Here is a 22,649-nt window from a genome sequence, read left to right on the forward strand (position 1 = left end):
GGCTTTTAGAACTCCGCTTGGATCTATTGGCTGGCCAACAAGTACGTGCCAAAATATCTTCCATCAAAGATATGCTTAACTTTAAAATTCAATTACCTTTCTATGGCTGTGATAATATCAAACACATTGAGGTGTTGTGTTCCTACGATGATGTTCGCTATGTGAAATCCAATCAGGATGTTGCCAAAAAATTCAAGCAGTTCTATGCGGGAAAATCCTGTGTCCTGAATGTTAAGGATGTCAATGATAATAAAGTGTAAGTAGTCGATAGAAGAGAACATACTCTGCAGCAAAAGGCCGTACATTGCAATTGGAAAAAATCAGGGTCTTCTATCGAATATCGAACACCTCAAGTAGAAGACCTCAAAATATTTTATTTTAAGTAGAAGACCCCAAGGTGCTCCATTGTCAAGGCGCTCTATTCTAAAGAGAAGACTTAAAGATCCTCTATTGAAAAAAGAAGAAGACGAAGTCTCAATATAAAACAGGAGACTTCAAGGCTCTCAATTGGAAATAGAAGATCACAATATCCTCTATTGAAAATAAAAGACCTCAAGGTCCTCTATTGAAAAATAGAAGACCTCAAGCACTTACCTTGAAAATAGAAAACTTCAATGTGCTCCCTTTAGGAAATAGAAGATCTCAAGTTCCTCTATTAGAAATAGAAGACCTCAAGGGTCTCAATGGAAAAGAGAAGTCCCCAAATCAATCTATTGAAGATAACAGATCTCAAGGTCCTCTATTTAGAGACCTCATGGTCGCCTGTTCGAAAGAGAAGATCTCAAGGTCCTCAATCGAAAATAGAAAACATCAAGATCCTCTATCGGAAATAGAAGCCATAAAGGTCCTCTATTGAAAGTCGTCTATTCAAAAGAGAAGACCTCAAGGTCATCGATCGGAAATAAAAAACATAAACATCCACCATCGGAAATAGAAGTCATCAAGGTCCTTCATCGGAAATAGAAGACTTCAAGGTTCTGCATTGGAAATAGGTCCTCTATCGGAAATAGAATATCTCATGTTCCTCTATCGGTAATAGAAGACTTTAAGGTCCTTTATCGAAAATAAAAGACCTCAATCACAACTATTTGAAATAGAAGACCTCAAAAACATTTTTTGAGACCTCATGGTCGTCTCTTCGAAACAGAAGACCTCAAGGTCCTCTAACGAAAATAGAAGACATCAATGTCCTTCATCAGAAAGAGAAGGCCTCAAGGTCCTCTATCGGAAATAGAAGACCTGATACCCCTCTATTGGTAATAGAAGACTTTAATGTTTTCCATCGGAAATAGAAAACCTCAATCTCGACTACTTAAAATAGAAGACCTTGAAAACATCTACTGAAAATAGTAGGCTTCAACGTCCTTGAGGTCTTCTTATGAAAATAGAGAACCTTTAGGTATTCTATTTTTAATAATAATGGGACCCAAAGTCCTTTATGGAATATAGAAGACTTCAAGTTCTTTTTTGGACTATTCCCAAGGTTTCCTTCTGATTACTGATTTTCGAAAACATATATTGGCTTCAAAGTCCTTGAGGTCTTCTTATGAAAATGGAGAACCTCTAGGTCTTCTATTGAAAATAATGGGACCCAAAGTCCTCTATGGAATATAGAAGACTTCAAGTTCTCCTTTGGACCATTCCCAAGGTTTTCTCCTGATTAATCCTTATTTCATTTTACAGAGTTCTATTACGACCCCTGCTTCCATTGCTGAAAGAAGATATACCCTGGTATATTTGCACCGCACCCATTCTATTGGATACATTTAAGATACGTGTTGGTTATGTATCAACCCCTTATCGGGTCTATGGACAAATTATTGCCACCGAAATGGAAATGGCTCAACTTTTGGATGACATGTATAATCATTATGAAAATCAAGGTAAATTCTAATTCTAAACAAAACCAAAAACATATTGATTTCAAAAATTGTCTTTCATTCTCTTTCAGGTACCCTGCTTCAATCCTTTGAACCCGAAAAGGTGTGCGCAGCCAAGGGAAGTGATGGTAATTGGTATCGTGGTCGCATTATAAACAACAAATCTGCCGAAGGCCCAGTGGAAGTGCTGTACATTGATTATGGTAATACGGAATTGGTTGAGAAGAAAGATCTCAAACAATTGGATGAGAAATTCTATTTAAATAAGGATGCCTATGGTGTGGAAATTAATTTACCACTGAAAACCTTATCGGCTGAGATGCAGCAAAAACAAAAGGGTAAAAAATCGGGAAATAATAATAATCAAGCTGGTGGTTCCAATGAATCCGATATAGCTGTAATCAATAAATTGACCAGCTTGACTTTGGATCAGGAAATCACCGTAAAATGTTTGGAGGTGAAGAACAATCATTTGATTGCTGAGTTGATAATGGCCGACGGTCGTAACATGATTGACATGTTGAAGGAACAGAAATTGATTAAATCTCGTGATGTGGATTATATGCGCAAAGTTTTGGAAAAGGAGAAACCAAATCAATTGGAATATATTGAGTGCGTTGATCTGACCATTGAGGATGAAGAAGAGGAGACCCCAGCCAGTGCAGCGGCAATTGTGGCAGCTGTGGGCGGTGATAAAAATAAGAAAGCGAAAACTGCATCGCCCAAGAAAAAGAAGAACAAGGAAGCTGGACCGACAGAGAAAGAAATTAAACCGGTGGAAATTAAAGTGGAAGAAACTAAAGTGGCAGTGGATAAGAAGGCCGCCACCGTCGCCGAACAGCCAGCTAAAACCCAGGAAACTAAAAAGCCAATTGAAAAACCAACCAAGGAATTGGAAAAGCCAACTGCTACTACTGTTCCCGTTACGGTCCCTGCTCCTGCTCCCGTAAAGGAAGCTATTCCAGAACCGGAGAAAGCCATTACACCCGAGCCTGTTGTCAATCCCTTTGCCGACTGGGAACATGCCATTCTCGCCCATTGCAATAACCCCGCCCAATTCTTTATACATCCCATGGATAAGGTCAAGGATTTACAAAAGCTACAGGAAAATCTACAAATCGTGGCCAGCTCATTGCCACCGCTTATGCGTGTCATAAATGGTGCCTATTGCATTTCCATGTATTCGGTGGACAAACAATGGTATCGTGCCAAGATTCTCGATGCCGAATTAATGGTCTTACAATTCATTGATTTTGGCAACACCGATTGTGTCACCGACAACACGGATCTCAAAGAGATGCTGGTCTTCCCTGATGTAGAACCTTTGTGCATACCTTGTGCCTTACCCATACGGCCAAATGGCACCCTGGATTGGCTAGATGCTGCCAATGCCATATTCAATGAATCTTATACCAAGGTGCTGGACTACGAATTCATTACCCATGGTGGTGAAAACAAAAAGAGCTACGTCAATTTGTACATCGAGGGTGTTAATGTTACCGAGAAACTCATAGAAGATGGTTATGCCAAACCATTGGAATTGGTGGAATCGGGTTTGTATTGCTATATCTCTCATGTAAATGGTATATCCGATTTCTATATACAATATGAGAAGGACTCCAAGGGTTTGGAATTGATTGAAATCTATTTGGCTGACAATGAGAAGTTGAAGAAACTGGAGAAGTTTGAAAAGAATAAAATTGTGGCTGCTCTCTTCCCCGATGATGAAATGTGGTATAGAGCGAAACTGGTGAGACAAGTTCCCGATGGTTATGAGGTTCTCTTCATTGACTATGGCAATACAAGTATTAGCCCCGAATGCAGGGAAATTTCCCAAGATATTGCCGAGCTGCCGCCATTGTCCAAGAAATGTGCTCTGGAGGTGCCAGAAAACTGCAAGGCCTGGTCCGATGCAGCTGAACAGAAGTTCATGGAAATTGCCGCCACAGGAGAGACCATATTCAGTGTTGAATTACGTGAGCCAGCCAAGGACCATGCCATTGTTCACTTGCTAATCGATGGTCAAAATATTAACAATGAGCTGCAGGAGTTGTGTGAAAAGAAACCCTTACCCGAAACGGCAGCAGACTTAATGAACACCAGTTTCAATAGTTCATCCCTGCAGACATCCATTTGCGAAACCGAATGTCATAATGCCTTTGTGTCACATGTCAATTCTCCATGTGATTTCTATGTACAATTCACCCGAGACACTGCCCAATTGGAGGAAATGACCCAAGTTCTGAATTCCACACACATGGAAACGTTGGAGAACCCAGCTAAACTACAGCTCTGTGCTGCTGTCTATCCCGAGGATAAGGCCTTGTACAGGGCTCGCATTTTGGAAATAATGCCCGAGAAACAGTACCGTGTTTTGTTCATTGATTTCGGTAATGAGGCAGTGACCAGTGAATTGAAAACCCTGCCGCAAGACCTGTTGAATATCAAGAGTTTGTCCAGTCATTGCCAATTGCAGAATTATGCCAAATTTTTGCAATTCGGTTCCATTGCCACGGAAATTTTCAATAATTTGATCAATCAATGGGAGGGCCAGGTCCGTGTGGGAATACTCAGTGAAGCTGAGGGCTCCGTGCCGGCCGTTGTGAAAGTTTTGGCCTTGAATGGTACAGATAATCTTTGTGATTTGTTAAACAAACAATTGGGCCTTGATCACAACACCCAGACAATGACCCAGGAGGCAGTTATGACCGAAGAAGAGCTGTTGAAGGCCACCAAAACTTGTCTCATTTCTCATGCCATCTCACCGGCCCAATTTTACATACAATTGAAATCGAACTCGGGAAAAATGGAACAATTGGCCAAGTCCCTGGCCAGCCATAAAGTGAAGGCAGACATGGCGGAGTTGAAACAAGGTGAATTAGGTATGGTGTGTGTTGCCTTTGCCCCGGAAGATGATCGTTATTATCGTGGACGAATTGAAAAGATATTGGCCGATGACAAGGGTGGTTATGAGGTGTTCCTCTTGGACTTTGGCAATACTATTGTTACAACTGAGATACGGGAAATGTCGGAAGAGTTACGAGCCATTCCCTCAATGGCCTTGCGATGCCAATTGAATAAGATACCCACAAATGTCAGTGACTCTGTGCTGGAAGAAAGATTCGCCACACTGATTGAAAGCCATTTTGGTGATTATTACGACATTGAGGAAGACATTGTGGATGATGAGAACACCAGGATACATACGGTAAAGTTACAGGTGAATTACAAAGATCTGGCCGAGGAATTGCAAAAGGCAGTGGAAAGTGATGCTGCTGGTATTGAGGAGGCATTTTCACCCCTACCTGAATTGCATGATTGCAGCATCATTCACGTCAATTCACCACAGTCTTTCTATGTCCAGCTGAGCAAGGATGTCTCGGCCTTGGAAAAGGTCACCGATGTTTTGCTCGATGCTGAGAGTGAATTTGCCGAATTTACCGATATTCAAGCTGGAGCCCTGTGCGCTGCCGAATTTCCCGAAGATGGTGCCTACTATAGAGCGGAAATTGTAGCCGTACTCGAAGAGAATAAATGTGAAGTACATTACATTGATTTCGGCAACAATTCCATAACTGATAAATTGCGTAAACTACCCGAGGATCTGTTGAAAATGGAGCGTTACAGCAAACATTGTTCGCTGGACTCCACATGTCCCCAAACGGCTGAGGTGCAGCAGCAATTCGCCCAATTCGTAGATGTACGTTTCTCTGAAACATTCCAATTGGAGTTTTTGAAGTCCAGTGATTCGTTGAACATTGTACGGCTGTTTTATCAGGAGAAGAATGTGATTCAGGAACTACAAAATGTGATCATGAATGGTGGTGGTGGCAGTGGCACCGATGCCAGCAGTGGTTTGGGTACAATGAGCAATGGTTTCGCCGATACCATCGACCAAGAGAGTAAAAAGCAAAGTAACGGCGGGGACATAGAACCGGAACCACAACAATAACAAAAACAAATTACAAGAAAAAGCAATATGCAAAAGATGAGAATGATAATGAAAATGATGAAAAGAAAAGAGAAATTGGCCTGAATGGAAGGCTTTCAATGTGTGTGATGCGATACAAAACGAGGTAGAGGGTATAATTCAAAGAGATTGAGGGCAACGAAAAACAATTCCCATTAAAAATGAAAAAAGGAAAGAAATTGCATTTAATTTTGCAATAAATTATAATCCCTCAGCAAAAGGATGATGAAGAAACTATGAAAATAAAATAAATGATAACTGAAATCTCCTCATCGTGTAAATGTGTGCTGCTGCCGCTGTTCTGTTAGGCAAATGTTTGAACTCAAAGAGTAATATTTTAAATATTTCCTATTCCTTTTTTGTTAATTAAGAAAATAATATTTTTCTTACTATTACTACAACATCTGCTACATGTGTATGTGTGTATAACATGATCGAAATCAATGAATGAATGAATCTAAATACGAATAAATATTATTATTTATTGTTTTAAACAATATTTGAAAAACGAAGTGATTATGTATAATCCCTGATTAATAGTACTACAGCATGAAATTGTTATAACGAATTCTGTTCCTTATGATGCCAATAATTTGAGGAAATTTTGAAGTATTCGAAATATTGGTGTTTACTGAAGTTTGAGAAAGGTTATTCGATAGCTACTTCTCTTTTAGTTTCAAACAATATGAAAAGACTTGAACAATTTTTTTTTTTGATATTTTTATACGACTCTTTTTAAGGGATATTGAAAATAAATCTCGTTTCTAAAAAATGAATATTTTAAATTGAATTTTAAAATTTATTTTTTTGTTTTTATTTAAATTCTAAATTATTTTCTTTGTATATTGAAATAATACACAAAACGAGAAAATCTTAATACTTAAGGAACTTCTTAGTGGAGGAATTTTAATATTAAAAAAATATAGTTCCAAAAATCAATCATTTTATTTGAAAGTTCTCACTTAAGTTTTCTTCAAATGAATTTTCAATGTTTTGTTGTTAAAGTAAAAAAATGACTTCAATATTAGGATGTTTTTTTTTTAATATTTTAACCAAACAAAATTCAAAACTAAAAAAAATTATTCCTTAAGAAATTTATTTTTTTTTTAAATTAAGTTTTTATTTAAATTCCTTTTTTTTATTATTTTATGTATTCAATTTTTTTATTAAAAAAAATCTATGTGGAAATTTAAAGTTTAGAAAAAATTCTGATATTTTTTATGATGACAACTCTATATAGATGTTGTCAGTCCTGAGGACGAACAGTTTTCACAAGCTATTCTTGAATTGCCATCAATATACAAAATATGTGCTTCAGAGGTCTCATAATACTGCAAGAACTAATGTAATGCTTCTGTTCAGCAATTCTGGGAAATTTGACGTTGCGAGAGAGTTCATATGTAGTTTTGATTTACGTGAGCCGGACAAAAATCATTTTATTGGCCACTTACTTATAGACGGTCATAGTAATGAGGGTGAAGAATTTCCCCAGAGTAGCTCGTGAATTGCCGCAATTATCCAAAAGAGTGACCAGAGGTCCCATAATACTGCAAGGCCTGAGGTAATGCCGCTGAACAGAAATTCGACGTCACGAGAGAGTTCATATGTAGTTTTGAATTACGTAAACCGGGCACGGATCATTTTATTGCTCACTTAGCGAAGAATTTCCCCAGAGTAGGTCTTGAATTGCCGCAATTATCCAAATAAATGATCCATAGGTCTCAAAACGGTAAAGCCTGGTGCGGTGTTGCTGAACAGAAATTCAGAAAACAGAAATTAGTCTTGAACCCAATGAGTCGGACAAGGATCATGCGTTTCTTCCTTAATTTAAGATTACCAGAGGAATTTCCCCCAAATTTCCTGGAAGTTCCTAAAATTTGCCACTCGGAACATTTCTCGGCCAACAAAATTTAACAATGACTTGCAATAGTTGTGTGAACAGCCTGCTTCCGATAAAAAACCGTTTTCGAAGTGTAGAATCATGGAACACGTTTAAAAGGTTATATTACCTTCCATAAAAGAATCTTGTTTCCGCGACGGGACCGAAAGATGTATCTCCCAATGATGGTCTTTCAGCTACAAGAATATTTAGTCTATATTAAAAATCGAAACTCCATAGAAGTATCACTCAAGGACTTCTATCCATTAAAGAGCTTTTTGAGTCCTTTAATCCTTTCGAGACGAGGCCAAATTAATTAGTCTCCATTGGCGATCTTCCAGCTACAAGAATATGTTGTCTTCATTAAAAGCCGAAAATCCATGAAAGCTATTTTCAAAGTCTTCTGGAGTCCTTTAATCATAGAAGACCCTTTCAAGGCCTTATAGAAGCAGTTAGGAAGAAGAAGAAGACCATAAATAAAATAGCATTTTTCTTTGAAGGAAAGGAAAAAATTAACATGACTTGCTGCAATAGTTGTGCGAAAAGCTAGTTTCCGAAAAACCCTTTTTGAAGTATTGAATCATAGAACACCTTTCGAAGGAAAAGAAAATTGTTTCTGCAACGGAAACGAATTAATTATCTTCCATTGTGGGCTTTCAGTATTTAAAATATTCTTGTATATTTTGTCTATATTAAAAATCGAAAATCCACAGAAGTATATCTTAATGACTTCTATCCATTATAGAGCTTTTGAAGTCCTTTCGAAGGTTCTAATATAACAATGAAAGAAACCTGTTTCCGGGTCGGTGCCAAATTAATTAGTTTCCGATTTTGTCTTCATTAAAAGCCGAAAATCCATGGAAGCCAGTCAGTCATAGAAGACCGCCCTCTTAAGGCCTTTAAACATAGAAGACCTTTCGATGTTAATGTGTAGATAATGAAATAGCATTTTTTTAAAGATCCAATCACGGATTTTTCTTAAAATGTCCTATTCATTGAAGACCTTTTGATTGATAGAAGGCCTTTTTGGAGGTCTTCTTTTGAAAGAAGTGCCTCATTAAAAGGATTTTATTTATTAATATTAGAACCTTATATCTGTAGAAGACTTTGTTGGAGTTCCTCAGAACACCATTTGAAAGTGTTTTATCCAAAGGTCATTTGAAAGCCTATTCTTTTCATAGAAGACCAAAAGTTTTTATCTGACAACCCATTTGACATTTGACTGTCTTCTATCCTAGAAGGCATTTAAAAAATCTTCTTTATGTAAAAGAATAGTCCAATGTGGATGGAATAAACACCTTTTTTTTTACAAAAAATCCCTTTTGCCAATTTTAATGTTCATTTTTCTTGTTCTTTTCACGGTCTTCTGGAGTCCTTTAATCATGGAAGACCTTTCAAGACTTTTCTAAGTTAATGCATATATCATAAAATAGTATTTTTCTTTAAAGATCCATCCTCGGATTTTTCTTAAAATGTCCGATTCATTGAAGACCTTTCGATAGATAGAAGGCATTTTTGGAGGTCTTCATTTCATAATGGGCCCTCCTTTAAAGGATTTTATTTTTTAATAAAAGATCGTTTTATCTGTAGAAGACTTTTTTGGAGTTCCTCAGAACATCATTTGAAAGTGTTTTATGCGAAGAAGGTCATTTGAAAGCCTTCTATTCTTTTCATAGAAGATCTAAAGTTTTTTTTGACAACCCAAAATGTCTTCCGTTCAAAGAAGATCTTTGACATTTGACTGTCTTCTATCCATAGAAGGCCTCTTCTTTATGTAATAGAATAGTCCAATGTGGATATAATACATATATTTTTTACAAAAATTCCCTATTGTCAATTGTAATGTTCATGTTTTTTTTTAAATATTTCAATTTTTTTTTTAAAAATCCTCCAATATTAGTTTATAACTTTAGTAACTTCATATTCATAATTTATACTTTTTTTTTGTTAAAAAATCCCTTTTTTAATTGAAAAATTCATATTTTGAATCTAGAATCAAGAAATACTGTTTGAAACTAAAAGAGAGACGGCATCGTATTTGCACCACGACTTCAAAAAAAAAAAAAAACAAAAGAGAACATCGGTCATTGAAAATCTCTTTGGAATAAATAAAACGAAATCAAAAGAGAAATGTGGCATACTATTAACAAAGCCTCCTAAAAGTAGGCAATGCAAGTAAAGCAAAAGTAGGCAAAACAAACGAAACGAACTAACATGCAAACGGTGAGAAAGAAAGAGGCAAGTGATTTTCTTTTTTCTTTTCTCGATTCCCATTTGCATTGTTTTGAATATGTGTGATAAAATAATAATTATTTGAAAAAAAAAAAAAATAAATAAATAAAAATAAAAATTGAATTTAAATATTTTTATGTTTCTTGAAAATGTTTTTGTAATAAAAAAAAACGCCTTAAAAAGAGGTTATATTTTGGACCCGAAAAAAAATCAACAAAATTAGTTGTAAGCAAACCATTTTTTTTCTTTTTTTTTTTTCTAAAAATTGTATGTGGATGTACCTTTAAATTATTAAAAATATAACAAAAAAAGCAGCTAATATGTAAGTAGTTAAACTACGGCTTTCTTTTTTTCAGTAGTCAAAAAAGAAGCAAAGCAAAAAACGAAATTTTGAGATTGAATTCAAAAAAGAAAATTAAATACAATACAAATTTAAATAACTATTGAAAACAAATGCTGAACATTTCTCAAAGAAATTTCAAGTAAAGTATTAATTTAATAAAACAAAAAAAAAAAAAAAAGAAGAAACATGTTTTTTAAAAGTTTCCTTGGGAAAAAACAGGAATTAATTTTTTTATTGTTGAGTTTTATAAATTAAAAATAATTGTAAGCAAAACTAAAACGAACGAAAAATTATAATAAAAAAAAAAAATAATAACCTATAAAGCATTAAATAAATGGGCTCATTTTTTTACAAAAAAAAATCAGAAATTTTCAAAAAAAAAAGAATAAAACTAATATTGTATATTGCTCATGGGAAGAAATGCATACAATTGCAACAAGAAATAACCTAAAAAACTGCAATATTTTATTTCAAACAAGAGGTTGATGAATTTGTGTTTTAGTTTAAGTTCCAAAAGAAATAAAAAATAATAAAAACCCTATAACTTATTAATGTTTCTTTGTTTTACATAAATAATACTGAATTGTTGATTTTTCTTTTGTTCTTTAAACAAAAAGATTTTGTTATTTTATTTTACTTCAATTTTACGCCACTCAATACTGCAAAACTGTAATATCTCGTAATTGTGAATTATTTATTTTAATATTAGTTAGAAACAATTTTGTTAATTTCCCACCCTCTACCATAACCAAACACCAACAGCAAACAAACAATATCCCCAAAATACCTACCTATCCACTTACACATCAAATAGCATAATGTACACCGCTACTATTATAACGAACTACTACTACTACAACAACAACTACTATTACTAATTAGCAAAAAAGCAACAAAACAAAGTTCATCATAAATGTGTAACTAATGTCTTCTATTACAAAGAAAGCAAAAACTCCGTTTTTTAAACAATAAAAAAATACATAACAATATATCACAGTGCTAAAAAACAAATATTTTGTAAAAATAAACAATAACAAACAAACTGTATAATTGCACCATAAACAGCAATATATATATGAAGATAAAAGCCAAAAAAAAAACAAAATCATATACAATATCAATTTGAAAAAAAAAATGTAAAAACGATTCCTAAAAAATAAAAAAAAAATTCTATAAACTGAAAGATTATTGTGATTTATTTCTTCATGAAAAGTTTGAAGAAATTTCATGTTTAAATAGGTAGTGCAATGACGACATCAAAAAGGTTAAATAAATTAAATTCTTGACTAAAGATCAGTCAGTCACTGGAGGATGTTGCTCCATCCGGCTGTGAGATTTGACAACATAATTGCAAAGAATCTAAGGTGAAATACACATTTAAAGTAGAGTGATGACACAATGACCAATTAGGGTACGTAAGGTAGGATACACCTCTGGAGGAAAACAAAAGCAACTTCCACAAATGAAAAATGATCTGGTGCATTGAAAATTCACTATTGTGCATACTTACGTACCTATTGGAAGAAATTCGTTTCAGGACATTTAGAGTCGATCTAGCGATGTCTGTCCATCAGTCTGTCTGGCTTGGCTAGTTGGTTCGCACGATAACTCTCGAAGGGAGTATCCGATTTGGTTCAAACATGGTACATCGTAATATTATTGTCAAACTTAGATTGAGTTCGGAGAATGCCAGTATCGGTTCAATCCTTTTAGTACATCCCCCCCAAAGGGTCGAAATTTTCAAAAAAAAAAAATGTATTTTACTGCTCAGCAAGAGAAAGGATAATCTGATTTTGCTCCAACTTCGCAAACCCTAATATTTGCAACAGTGCTAGCCCAGGAGCTAAAATGGACAATATCGGTCTTTTCCATCAAATACATCCCCCACAAAATGCCAAAATTTTGAATAACAAGTAAAATAGTATCAGTCAGTTTTGCCGACAGATGTATATCCCCAGCCTTGAGTTATGATGGAGTAGGTTCCAAAGCAGTTGGCCAATATTACCCAATTCGTATCTGAAGATTCAAAAAAATATTACAACGTGCCAGATTTTGACTATATCGACTACTTCCTATACTTAATATGGGATATGTGCAAATTTTTTGGAAAATGTGGAAATATGCGTGAGGTAACTGATATAGCGGACCGAAATATTCCATTTTCATAATTCACCTAGTACAGATAAAAATATTGGTATGTGCAAGGAAATCGAACATTACCATTTGAAGGACATTTCTAATTTTATGCGAAATCATAAATTTCAATAAAATACATATTCAAATCAGATTTCTGGTTAAGAGAAATATTTAGATATAACAAGTTGTAAATAATCGCCGACTTGTATTATGCAAGTTATGATAGATAAAAGTATTCGAAATTGTGACCCTTTGTGGGTGAAGTAGCAGAAGGGGTTGGCAGATATACAGGGTGAGATGAAAAAACTCAAACCAATTTCAGACTGCTGTCATTTCTAAGCCACTCGTCCGACAGTTGTTAAAACTATTCCAGTGACAGCTCATTATATTGTTTACAAGCGTACAAAAGCATTTTGGTGAGAATTTTCCAGAAAAAATTTATTCGTGATGGAATTCAAGCGTAATGGTGTTATTTTTTATTTGGCTGGAAAACCACAAGTGGCTATCGTTAGAGCACTCTGGCATTTAAATGTGAATAAATCTTTTGTGTCTCGTACCATCGCTCGTTACCGTGATACTAGTAGCGTAGCCCGACGTCAAGGAAGTGGACGGAAGAAAACAGCAACATCAGCAGAAATGTTTCGAAAAGTAAAGAAGCGACTTGATCGAAACGGGCGTCGCAGTGGCCGAAAAATAGCTCGTGAGCTGAACATATCGCAATATTCCATTCGGCAAATATTGAAAAATGAGCTCGGGGTAAGGCCATAGAAATTCCAAATAGTGCAAGAACTTACACCGCAACAGAAAGAAAATGGAATCAAAAGAGCTGCTTCGCTTGGCCGAAAGTGGTGAACTTCCGAATTTGGTTTTCTCCGATAAGAAAACATTCGTTGTCCAGCAGTTTGTAAACAAACAAAATTATCGTGTTTACTTGCCAAAGAGGTCAACCGGAAATGTGTACCTTCGGTTGGTCACCAGAACTCAAGCGCCGGCCATGGTGATGGTGTGGGCCGCCATAACAGCCGATGGCCGCTCTCCGCTCATTTAATCGACCGTGGCATCAGAATAAATGCCGAATATTATAGCGGAGGGTGTATTAAAGTCTTGGGCACGCAAACATTTTGGCCGCAGACCTTGGACCAGAAGTATCGCACTCAGCTTGCGCCACCCAAGAATGGTTACAAAATGAAGTTCCTCTCCTCATTTCCAGCGCAAAATCTGCGGATAAACACTATTGTGTATGGAGTATTTTGGAAAGCAAGGTTGGCACTAAAAGTGTCTATCATATCAAGCAGGCGCTTCGCCGGGAATGGGCCAAAATACCGCAAAGCAACATTCGGGCAGAGTGTGACGGTTTGAAGGCCATAATTCGTGCCAAAGGTGACCAATTCGAACAAATCTAAACTTATTCTAAAATTTGAGGTTATTTCCGACAGTTTTTGCCATCATTCAATAAAATTTAATTTTTATTTAAATTTGTTGCTGTTTTTATCTCACCCTGTATGTCATATTCACAATATTCACAATTTTTTTTTGAAATTGTGGACTTTTTGTGGGGGAGGTACCAGAAGAGTGGACCGATATTGCACATCTCCGAACTCGATCCAAGTTTGGTAATAATATTAGGATTTACCAATCGCATACTCCCTTCGAGAGTTGTCGTGCGCAACACGAAATAACAAAAATACCGAAAATAGGGGGGTACCATTATATAGGGCCCATTTTCAATACCCAAAGTCCTGCAGACATAACATGCATTTGAGTAAAATTTTATCAACCTATTACATTTCGTTCGGAAGCTAGAGTTATTTCCAAAGACGTACAGACGAACGGACATCGCTAAATCGACATAGAATTTTATGCTGATCAAGAATATATATACTCTGTGGTGTTATACTTCGAGGAGTTACAAACGGAATGACAAACTTAATGTACCATCCACACTATGGTGGTGGGTATAGAAATCGGTCTCGGCTACATTTCCCAATATGTTGACCTATTTTTATACCCTCCACCATTCTATGGAGGGTATATTAGCTTTATCATTCCGTTTGTAAATCCTGGAATAGACCCTACAAAGTATATATTTTCTGGATCAGCGTAAAATTCTAAGACGATTTGGCGTGGTCCGTCTGTCTGTAATCACTCTATCTTTCGAACGAATTGAGATGGAAGGGTAAAATCTTGCACACACGTGTATTTTGTTTGTTTATTTAACCTGCCTACTGGGGTTCTGATAATTTTAGTGACACCATTTACCCGAATTGTTTCAAATTTCGTATTCGAAGTTTGTAATAGGTACTACAGTCTATGCTTAAAAATTCCTATGCATCTCCACGTCTTCGTATAGCCCCCATATAAGGATACCTCGCGATATTCGGTATTTTGATGATTTTAGCGGCATTATTCGCCGGAATTGTTTCAAATTTCGAATTTGAAGATCTTAATGGGTACTATGACAAAAAAATATTTATGCAGGTCCACGCCTTCGTATAGCCCCCAAAATTTTCAAGTTTCTTTCAAATGGTGGAGGGAATTTTTATTTGTTTTTGAATTCCACAGTCCTAAGAGGGCGATGTTATTCCCCATCTCTTCGCCAATATTCTCTTATTCGGTATAAAACAAAGAAGATCTCTCCGCTTGTTGAGTATCTATAGAACATTTTCTACCCATAAACGACCTATGAAACCCATACACACTCTCCCAGAACATAAATGTGTCACATCTCCTGTACTTTAAGCCTTGATAAGTTCTTAAAATAATCAACATTCTGTTAGGATTAAGACAAACACTCAATCCGCTAAACGATAGATTAAACTAATTTCTTTACCGCATGACCAACATTTAAATGAACAGATTAAGCTTCACAGCGTTACGATTTTACCTAAGAACATTCTTCGAGTTAAAAACTTTTCACAAAACAATTTAAAAGACCATTAAAACAAAAGCAAATCCCATCAGCCCTTCTTCACTTTTGAGAAAAGAGAAGAATGAAAAACATCAAAAAGGTCATCTACCTGTTGTTCCGTCTATGCTTGCCACAGCAAAACATCTTGCAGCAGTGAAACCTTCCTCCAATCATCTGTTGCATGTGTGGCATCACAAATGCTTAACAAGATGAAGATGCTGGGCGGCAACAACAATGCAACGGGGTATTCTACCTTAGAAAATGTTACAACAAGCAACTACCTGGAAATGGAGAATTGTTGTATTTTTGTTTTTTAAATTTAGAGTCATTTAACGAAGTCGATTTGAAAATAAATCCAGCATCACCAAACCATGACAGGGTCATAAACTGTGAAGCATGACTCTTCTTCTTCTTCATTTTTGGTGGATCCCAAAATTTTGTTGTTCATTTCTATTTACGAGAAGGGAAATGACCTTAACTCCATTGTTCTTCGAGTCCATAAGGGGTTGTGTGTTTGAAGAACAAAAACGAGTTTTTTTCTCAATTGACTTTTCGCGGGAGAGTTAAGAAGTTGTGGAGGTTATGACACACCTTTTATATAAATCCCATAACATGTTCTGGTTCCAATTTCCTCAATGGAATCGTGTCTTTCTAATTTGTTCTGATTTTTATATGAAGTGTTAATATAGAATCTAAGTCAGATTTGCAAATTTCCGGTTATATCCATTCGTAATTAAACGGCACATTCAGAGGCTCATGTTGTTTGATGTATTGAGATTTTTATGCCATTTCTAATCAGTAGTTTATAATTTTTCTTATTTACATATTTTTTATTGTTTTGCTTTGTTAATTAGTTTATTTTTTTACTAAATGCTTCATTGGGAAGCATTGAAAATGCATTTTAATGTCATCAGTGATAATTTGCTTGTGTTTTTATACCCTTATCCGTATGGCTAGTTATATCCTCAGCCATATGGCTAAAGAGGGTATACATATATCATTTGATACGGGCAAAACGTTCCTCATCGAAATAACGGTTTTTGATCCTAAGTCTATTTGAACCAAATCCGTTTCAGGACATTTGGAGTCGATCTAGCGATGTTCGTCCGTCTGTCTGGCTAGTGCGCACGATAACTCTCGAAGGGAGTATCCGATTTGGTCTATACTTGATACATCGTAATATTTTTGTCAAACTTAGATCTAGTTCGGAGATGGGCAATATCGTTGCACTCATTCTGGTACCATCCCACAAGAGGTAAAATTTTCGAAAAAATATTTTATTGCACAGAAATGGAAAGAATAATCCAATTTTGCTCCAAATTTGCAAATTCTAATATTTGAATCAGTGCTAGGTCAGGTGCGAAAATGGACAATGATAATGTCGGTTCACGCCATCAAGTACCTCTCCCACAAAGGGTCAACATTTTGGATAATTATAACTCTTATAAAATGTGATGTGAGAGATGTGGTACTTCCCTCGTGTTCGTAAAACACGAAATGAACATCTGATTCTATTCAAACTTGGTACATCTCAATACTTTCATCAACACCAAATTTGTTATAAAGATGGTAGAAATCGGACCAGTCCTTCTGGTACCTCTCACATAAAGGGTCAAATTTTTGAATAACCAAAATGATTATCAAATCCGAAATAAGCATCCGGATCTGTCTATTTTTGACACATCCCATTATTTCTACTAACACAAGATCTGCTGTGAAGATTGGATATATCGGTACACTCCTTCTGGTACATCCCCCTCACAAAAGCTCATAAAACGCGAAATAACCATCGGATTCAATTCAGAATTGGTACGTCTTAATATTCCGACTAACACAACATCTGTTATAAAAATGACAGAGATCGGACCATTTCTTCTGGTACCTCTCCCACATAGGGTTCAAGATTTTAAAAACAAAACGCTCAAAGAAAGCGAAATAAGCATCCAACTCTCTTCAAATTTCACACACACAAACATTTTTTTCTAACACGAGATCAGTTGTGAGGTGATATATGACTGCGAGCCCCTTTTGGTACCTCACCTACAAAGGCTCACAATTTTTACATTTTTTTTAATTTTATTGAATGAAGGCAAAAAATGTCGAAAATATCATCAAATTTTAGAATAAGTTTAGATTTGTTCGAATTAGTCACCTGTGACACGAATTATGGCCTGCAAACGGCCAATGAAACCGTCGCACGCTGCCCGATTGTTGCTCTGCGGTATTTTGGCCCATTACCGGCGAAGTACTTGCTTGAGATGATCGACACTTTGGTATTTTTTTTAGTGTCCACCTTGCTTTCCAAAATACTCCATACGCAATAGTACAACGGATTGGTATCCGGAGATTTTGGTGGCCATTGTGCGCTAGAAATGAAGCGAGGAACCTCATTTTTTTTAACCATTCCTGGGTAGCGCGTGCTGAGTCCTGTTGGAATATCCAAGGTCGGCAGCCAAAATGTTTGCGTGCCCAAGGCTTTAATACACCCTCCAGAATATTTTCGCGATAATATTCGGCATTTATTCTGATGCCACGGACGATTAATACGAGTGGAGAGCGACCGTCGGCTGTTATGGCGGCCCACACCATCAGCATGGCCAACCAAAGGTGCATATTTTCAGCTGACCTCTTTGGCGAATGCTGGACAACGAATGTTTTCTCATCGGAGAAAACCAAATTCGGCAGTTCAGCACTTTCGGCCAAGCGAAGCAACTTTTTAGCCCATTTTAAGTCTATTTTCTTTCTGTTGCGGTGTAAGTTGTTGAACTTTTTGGAATTTCAATGACTTTACCCCGAGCTCATTTTTCAATATTTGCCGAATGGAATGTTGGCTCAGCTTACGAGCCATTTTTCGGTCACTGCGACGCGAGTTTCGATCAAATCGCTTCTTTACTTTTCGAAACATTTCTGCTGATGTTGCTGTTTTCTTCCGTCCACTTCCTTGACGTCGGGCTACGCTACAAGTATCACGATAACGAGTGATGGTACGAGACACAAACGATTAATTCACATTTAAATGCTGGAGTGCTCTAACGATAGCCACTTGTGGTATTCCAGCCAAATATAAAGAAATCACACTATCACGCTTGAATTCCATCACAAATAACTTTTTTTTTGGAAAATTCTTACCAAAATGCTTTTGTATGCTTGTAAACAATATAATGAGCTGTCACTGGAATAATTTTAATAGCTGTCGGACGAGTGGCTTAGATGTGACAACAGTCTGAAATTGGTTGCATTTTTTTCATCTCACCCTGTATATCTAAATTTTGACCGATTATCTTTAATGTCAATAGGGTTGGTCCTTGGGTCAAACACATGATTTGTTCAAAATGTCATTTCAATCGGGCATAGATGCTCTGTACTTTGTTTACAAAAATACATGGACAGACGGACGGACTTACAGAAATCAACTTAGAATGTGATTCTATGGAGAAAATCAAAAAGAGCTATGGATCTATCTTGTTTCCTTTTGCCTGTTACAAACAAATGCACAACGACATAATACCCTGACCACCTTGTGGTGTAGGGTATAAAAATAGCCTACTAGGGTGGAAAATTTAGTTACAAACTTTGGAATACCAGGGAGTATTGGCAGGGCAATGTTATAATTGATAATCGAAAATTTCCATTACTCCTCCAAGAAAACTAGAGATGCAGGGTGTTAATTAAACTCGAGTAACAAACAACTACAACTATGATTTACAAGTGTGATATAAAAACAATTCTATGATACCAAAAATATACCAAATATTTGGCCCATATCAAGCTCACAGCCAATTAACATACTTACGCTGTTGAGGTTTTATAAACTTCATGTAAAAATACTTTGTAAATATTTCTCTTATCAATTAAATGAAGTAGATTAGTACGACCCATAAATAGTGCCAAGAATGTCATTACAAATGTAAGGTAGTTGGATATGTCGAAAGGCCAAACATAGGGGTATTGTTTATTATCGAAAGATCTCTCGGTTTCGATTAGATAACCAGTCTGTGGTAACAATTTAACGTAAATATTTTATTGAAAAAAAAAATAGCTACTAAGAACTACTTTGTAAGACCATCATGTTGTAGTTACTGCGCTTTTCAAACTTGATAATTATTTCACAAATCAAATGGAAGAAGAACAACAAATGTCGAACAGCTGTGTGAAATAAAAAAATCAATAATGACCAAGGTCCAGATAGGGGCATGTGGAGCAACGCATTAGTGCGCTATAAGAAATGAATGGGTCTTAATGGATAGTTACATGTGTAAGAGAAATTATTTTATAGAAAGCTAATGAATGGGAATTAAAGAAATTCGATGTTAATGCAACTAAGCTTTGCTTAACAGATAGGCTTATCAAGAGATTCCCTTTTGTTATCGTTGGGTCTTCCCCTCACCATGATACTTTTTTCTATGCCGACCATAGGGTGGTTCTTTGAATGACTCTAACTCAAGCAGTCAATTCATCGACAACAACTTAAGACCTTCCGCAACTTAAGTGGGTATTCCCGAACCTGCAAGAATCTACTCTATTTGCGTTTTTTCGATATCATAAAAGTAACCGGATCAGTGCATACAAAAAATCGACTTTATGATATTTTCGGCGGCATTATTAAAAAACCCTTACTATGGAGGGTATATCAACTTTGTCATTCCATTTATTACTCGTCAAAATACTCATGTCAGACCCAACAAAGTATATATTCTTGATCAACGTAAAATTCTAAGTCGACTTAGAGATGTCCGTCTGTCTGACTGTCTGTCTGGTGTAATTTTCGAACGAATTGAGATAGAAGGCTAAAATTGCACACATATTTCTTTTGCCAGTAGGCAGGTTGAGTTCGTAAATGGGCCATGTAGGTCCACATTTTAATATAGCCCCCATACAACGGTACCTCCCGATATTCGATATTTTGATGATTTTAGAGACATTATTCAACGGAATTGTTTCAAATTTGGTGTTTGAAGTTCGAAATGGATACTACAGCCTAAGACATAAAATTGTCTGTGCAGGTCCACCTTTTCACATAGCCTCCATATAACGGTACCTCCCGATATTCGATATTTTTATGATTTTAGCGACATTATTCACCGGAATTGTTTCAAATTACGTATTTAGAGTCCGCAATGGCAACTACAGCCTGTGACAGAAAATTGTCTATGCAGGTCTTCGCATAGGCCCCATATATCAGTACCTCCCTATATTCGGTATTTTGACGAGTTTAGGTACAATACCTACCGAAATTGTTTGAAATATCGCATTTGCACTTCGTAATGGATGCTACAGCCTCTGACAGAAAATTTTCTATGCTCGTCCAGGTCTTCGCACAGCTCCGATATAACGGTACCTCCCTATATACGATATTTTATGATGATTTTAGCTACATTATTCACCGTTTATTTCAAGTTGCGAATGTGAATATGGTAATGGTTTATGACAAACAATGCCTATGTAGGTCCCCGTCGTATAGACCCCAATATAATGGCTATATTTGGTATTTTTAAAATTTTAACAGATTTTTTTAAGGATTTTATTTTTTGAAAATTTCCAAATTTGTTCCAAATGGTGGAGGGTATTCAAAGTTCGGTCCGGCTGAACTTACTGTTTTTTAACTTGTTGTAACTTACCTTGTCAAATTACACTGTGTAGAAAAAGGGTTCCCCATCTCTGATTTGTGAATATACAATGGATTTTTAAATAAACATTTTACAATGAATTGTTGTCAAATGAATTATTTCGAAAAAAAAATGTAAACATATGATTGCTTGACTTTACCTTATTAATTCTACGATCGTAGTCCGTAGGAATCTTATAGCCTTGCTTTGAAAATATTTTTTTATTATATTAGGAACTGTAAAAATGCACTAAGCAACTAAAAATCTTGTTCTCTGTGTTCATACCAAAAGTCGACCTATGTATCCCTAACAAAGACCTGTGAATATTTTTACCTTTAACTAACGAGTTGGTGGTAAATTCTACCTTCTCTTCATATTTTCTTGATTTCTCTCTTCTATTGTAATTTTATTGTCAAACTGCGACCGAGTTCGGAGATGGGCAATATCGGTCCACTCCTTCTGGTACCTCCCCCACAAAATGTCAACATTTTTAAGGAAAATAATTTACTGCGCAGAAGGAGAAAGGATAATCTGATTTGGCTCCAACTTTGCGAAATCTAATATTTGCATCAGTGCTAGGTCAGGTGCGAAGATATATAATATCGGTCTACTCCATCAAGTACCTCCCCCACAAAGGTCACAATTTTGAAGAATTTTAAATCTTATAAAATGTAATGTAAGTGTCCGATTGTCTTTAAATTACACACATCACAATAATTTTGATAACCCAAAGTTTGGTGTGAAGATAGAAATTTTCGGACCACTCCTTCTTGAACATCCCCCACAAAGGGTCAACATTTTGAATATTCATGAAATTAATAAAACGCAAAATTAAGATTCGATTTCATTCAGACTTAGCATATTTCAGTATTTCCATCAACACAAGATCTGTTAGAAAATATGGCAAAGATCGGACCATTCCTTCTGGTACTGGCCCCACAAAGGGTCAAAGTTTTGAATAGCCAAAATGATCATAAAATCCGAAATAAGCATCCGGTTCTCCTTTAATTATACACATCCCAATATAAGTAAACCAAGGTCTGGTGTTAAGGTGGAATATATCAGCCACTTCTTGTGGTACTTCCCCCTATGGGTCAAAATTTTGAATATCCATGGAACTCATAAAACACGAAATTAACATCCGATTTCATTCACACTTAGTATATCTCAATATTTCCATCAACACAAGATCTGTTATAAAGATGGTAGAGATTGGAAAATTACTTCTTGTACCTCCCCTACATGGGGTTCAAGATTTTGAAGAACAAAAAGCTCAAAGAAAGTGAAATAAGCATCCAATTCTCTTCAAATTTCACACAATTTAACATTTTTTTCTAAAACAAGATCTGCCGTGAATACAAATAGTCACAATTTTCAATACATACAGGGTGAGATAAAAAAACTGCAACAAAGTCAAACGCCATAATTTTTATTTTTTTTTTAATTTTATTGAATGAAAACAAAAAATGTCGGAAATAGCATCAATTGGTCACCTTTGGCACGAATTATGGCCTTCAAACAGCCAATGAAACCGTCACACGCTGCCCGAATGTTGATCTGCGGTACTTTGGCCCATTCCCGGCGAAGCGCTTGCTTGAGGTAATCGACACTTTGGTATTTTTTAGTGCCAACCATGCTTTCCAAAATACTCCCGACACAATAGTCCAACGGATTGGTATCCGGAGATTTTTGTGG

General features: G+C 36.0%; 1 protein-coding gene across 3 annotated transcripts in view; it reads left to right on the plus strand.

Moving 5' to 3' along the window:
* Positions 1-11,249, plus strand: part of LOC101896118 (maternal protein tudor) — a 46,078-nt gene extending 34,829 nt beyond the window's left edge. For all 3 annotated transcript variants that reach the window (XM_005181440.4, XM_059130883.1, XM_011293356.3), the window contains 3 exons: positions 10-256; positions 1,684-1,883; positions 1,952-11,249. In XM_005181440.4, the coding sequence (XP_005181497.1) occupies positions 10-256; positions 1,684-1,883; positions 1,952-5,832 (4,328 nt within the window). In that variant the 3' untranslated portion in view covers positions 5,833-11,249. The remainder of the gene's footprint in view (positions 1-9; positions 257-1,683; positions 1,884-1,951) is intronic.
* Positions 11,250-22,649: the final 11,400 nt, after the last annotated feature.

Source organism: Musca domestica, unplaced genomic scaffold (assembly GCF_030504385.1).
Source record: "Musca domestica strain aabys unplaced genomic scaffold, Musca_domestica.polishedcontigs.V.1.1 8, whole genome shotgun sequence".
NCBI classification, from domain to species: domain Eukaryota; kingdom Metazoa; phylum Arthropoda; class Insecta; order Diptera; family Muscidae; genus Musca; species Musca domestica.